Source organism: Dysidea avara, chromosome 11 (assembly GCF_963678975.1).
Source record: "Dysidea avara chromosome 11, odDysAvar1.4, whole genome shotgun sequence".
NCBI lineage: Eukaryota > Metazoa > Porifera > Demospongiae > Dictyoceratida > Dysideidae > Dysidea > Dysidea avara.
In genome coordinates this window covers 23,182,785-23,186,278 of record NC_089282.1, presented here as the reverse complement: position 1 = coordinate 23,186,278, position 3,494 = coordinate 23,182,785, and the positions used below count along the sequence as shown (strand labels likewise).

The 3,494-nt window shown below is 40.0% G+C and overlaps 1 protein-coding gene across 6 annotated transcripts; it reads right to left on the bottom strand.

Annotated features, from left to right (window-relative positions):
• Positions 1-231: 231 nt before the first annotated feature.
• On the bottom strand, positions 232-2,981 carry LOC136238032 (uncharacterized). 6 transcript variants are annotated; one of them, XM_066028337.1, is made up of 5 exons: positions 2,423-2,981; positions 977-1,210; positions 498-668; positions 407-448; positions 232-359 (listed from the first exon to the last, which is right to left on the bottom strand). In XM_066028337.1, exons 1-5 carry the CDS (start codon positions 2,561-2,563, stop codon positions 306-308), a joined length of 642 nt encoding a protein of 213 aa, XP_065884409.1. In that variant the 5' UTR covers positions 2,564-2,981; the 3' UTR covers positions 232-305. The 6 variants fall into 6 exon arrangements, 5 of the variants coding, with proteins under 5 accessions (XP_065884409.1, XP_065884408.1, XP_065884411.1 ...); XR_010692729.1 differs by having other exon boundaries at positions 232-448; positions 977-1,137; XM_066028336.1 differs by having other exon boundaries at positions 232-448.
• Between the last annotated feature and the right edge of the window lie 513 nt (positions 2,982-3,494).

The following is a 3,494-nucleotide window of genomic DNA, read 5'->3' as shown; positions in this document are numbered from 1 at the left end:
CTACTCTTGATCATATGCATATCATGTTGATAGAGGCATCAATGTTGTCAAGTTGCCAGGCTTCACTGCCTCACAGTTTGAACCTATTCCATGAACCCAATTCACTTTTTTGTTTTCATGTATAGCTAACTAGCTAAGTTTGTTAGCTAGTTGAGTCTAATTCAATTTTGGTGAGTTGTACACGGGTTACCTGCATGCCATGTAAGCTAACGTAGGTAACATTATGCTCAATCAGGTTGAATATTCCATGTACTTACAAAATACTAGTGATAAAATAACAAAATACAATACTTCAGTGATGTGTGTTAGCTATGTATATCAAAAGTTTCAATGTTCACACTGGATTTTCTGTACTTGCTCTGGGAATATAAGTAGCATTTAAAATTGTATAAATGATCTCCCATACCAATCCAGCAGCAGCAACAACAACTGTCACTATAGTTATCACCTATGTAATCATTCATATAAATACTATTAACTGATAATATAAGTCTTACCACAGCTGGCAAGAAATCATCACCACGTTCCCTTACACGGTCACAACCTGGTTCTCCAGGATAATTTCTTTCACATTCATCCGCAAATTTAGGATATTCTTCCCTGATTCCGGTATACAAACCAAAAGCTAACAGAACTGCAAGAGTAAGTTGAATGTACCGAGCTATGTCCTGAAGTATTACACATCACATGATGACAATATGTGACCGGATTTGCGAAAAGGTACCTTTTTCACACACAAAATTTGACCTATTTTTTGTACTAAAACGCTTCATAACTTTTTGATCGTGGCATATAATTGCTTGAAATTTTCAATGAATGTAGCTACAGTATCTGGCTACATTTTGAGACTAAAAGCAAGTTAATCAGTATAAGGAGTCAAGTGTTGCATCATTTTGTTTGCTGGTATATCAAATGTGTGAAAAAGGTACCTTTTCGCAAATCCGGTCACATATATTGATGACTTCTAAGCTCTTACCAAAACTCCAAATATAATGGTGAACTTGCCACAACATTTTAAAGTAATGATGCGTAATGGTGCGAGTATCAATTCAACGCCAATACCAAAGGATGCCACCACTATGGTCCACAGAGCAGTAAGTCCTTTCAAAGGGGCAGTGGTCCAGTACCTATCAATGTCTGAATCAGGTGAAACGTGCTCATTAATGTGCAGTGATACAACACTGACAACCAGACAAGCTATCAGCATCCCCTGTAATAAAGGATTGCTTCAAAGTAACAAATATTATAGGCCACTCCAAATAATTCTCTATTTCAGGCATACTTGCATGCGAGTGGGCGCCGGTCCATTTCCATTACAACATTGGCAGCTGGCACAACCATAAAAAGTTGCATAAAAGTATGCTTAAGCTTGTACATTCCTTGCAAAAATAACATGCACAAACGTGAATTTGTGCTTGCTTGATAGCACTACTGAAAATGCAAGAAAACCCAGAAGAATACCGAATATTTAAAGTCGTATTTAGAACTGCCGCAGATGGGGGCGGTGGACTGGAAAATTTATTCATCAGTTTGGAGTGGCCTTACTATAGTGTGGGGAGGGTGTATCCATTCACTGGACTACTGGACTCATTTTTTTTTTGTTTTCTTGCCTTTATAGCCAGACTTTACCACAAAAGTGTTTAAAAATCAACACCATTCACCATGAGACATAAAACTTGTACATTACTACACAAAAACTCTCAGTGTAATTCATTATTGAAAATAATCTGCCTGCCGCTACCAATGATGCAAGCACTGTGCACATTGTTAATGCATCTGTATGTCTGTCTTCCCTAGCCTTCTTTTGTAAAATACATATCGCACATTGATATAAGTTTTACACCATGCATTTACATTATGTAACAAAGACTCTTTGGAAATGATATAACATCACCCATATCCTTTCAGTAGTTTGCACATTAACTCTAGCTTTACCAGCTCTTATATTTTCATGCTTGTAAGTATAGCAACGAGTGCAGTGTTACAGTTAACAAAGAGAAACACTTTCCAATGCACACACTTTAAGGTATCAAGGCTGCGTATTTGGGAAAAACTATATCGATTTTGTGCAACAAGAGTTCAAACAATTAATTATGAAGTGTGCCTCTAAGGCCAACAATTGAACTTACACATGAATCGAATCGCCTTTCATCAAGGAATCTGATAAACCAAACTTCGTGTCTGTCAACCAAAGTACGCGGAAGTTATGGAGCCTTGTTTAGAGGACGGTGTTATTTTATACGAAACGGGCGTAACCCATTCGGAAATCCGGAATATCTTACACAAGTTTTGATATGATCACTTTATAATGATTTTAAAAAGTGTTTGAGCAAACTTTATGTGTGAGTCCAGTAGTCCAGTCCAGTGAATGCCCTGATAGCTACGCCCATGTGGGGACGACTGGACACTCACTCAAACTTACCATTATAAGTAATTTACTAATTGTTTCGACAACTAAAGAAATACGTAAAATAGTACAAACAGATGAATCTGCGCCGAGGTCTGCGCCGAGGTCTGCGCTGAGGTCTGCGCTGCGGTCTGCGCTAGAGCTATTCTTCATCATCACTGCTTCAATGACTGACTAACTGCCTTCGGATACTAATCAAAACAATTTGGCTTTGTTTCTTAGCTACGTCCGAGCTTTTCAGCAACTTTAGGTCGACGAATTTCCTATCACTCGTTTCGCACACTGGTCATAAGACTGTAAGAAGCCGGCCAGTTTTATATCGTGTCGTGGTGACCAGCGTGACGTTATGGTGGTGACCCGTGACGTAATTCTGACCGCACTTCAACCCTTACAGTATCCCTTAACCCATTCACTAACATTCCACGATCATCTACCCAGTAATGAGAACATAGCTGCCAGGTTACTGTAAGGCCAGGTAAAGTAGATTTCTTGTTTCTCATCAGCCTACCAAAACCAAAACTTGCCCAAAACACTGCCGCCTCAACTTTCATCATTCTAGTATGACACGCCCATATTTTGCACGTGACAAATGATGCACCTCGTGGTTAGCAGGCCCGTACCCAGGGAGGGGTTCGCCCTATTTTAAACTGGAAATTTTATTTTTACTGTGAAGCGATCTTTTCAACTGTAATCTGTGTTCTAGCATTCATTACACGCCTTACATGGCTTCTACCAGCTGGACCGGCGGTGTGTGGCTTCCAGGTATCTTTCTTTTGTGTGGGGGCGGGGAAAGAAAAGGGCCTGGTGAACATAGTATAGCAACGTCGTTGGGCTATCCCGAGATTGTGGGGATTCTACTGCGCAGCTTCTGGATTGTTTGTGGGTGAGAATGACGTGTTTTGTTAACCGTTGCGTCATTTGCGTCCTGTTGCAATAGATATAAAGCGTGATCTGCATCATTTACGTTCTATTACCATAGCTACTGCTTTATATCTATGGCAACAGGACACAAATGGTGCAATGGTTAGCAAAACACGTCATTCGCACCCACAAACAATCCGGAAGCTGTGCAGTAGAATCCCCACAA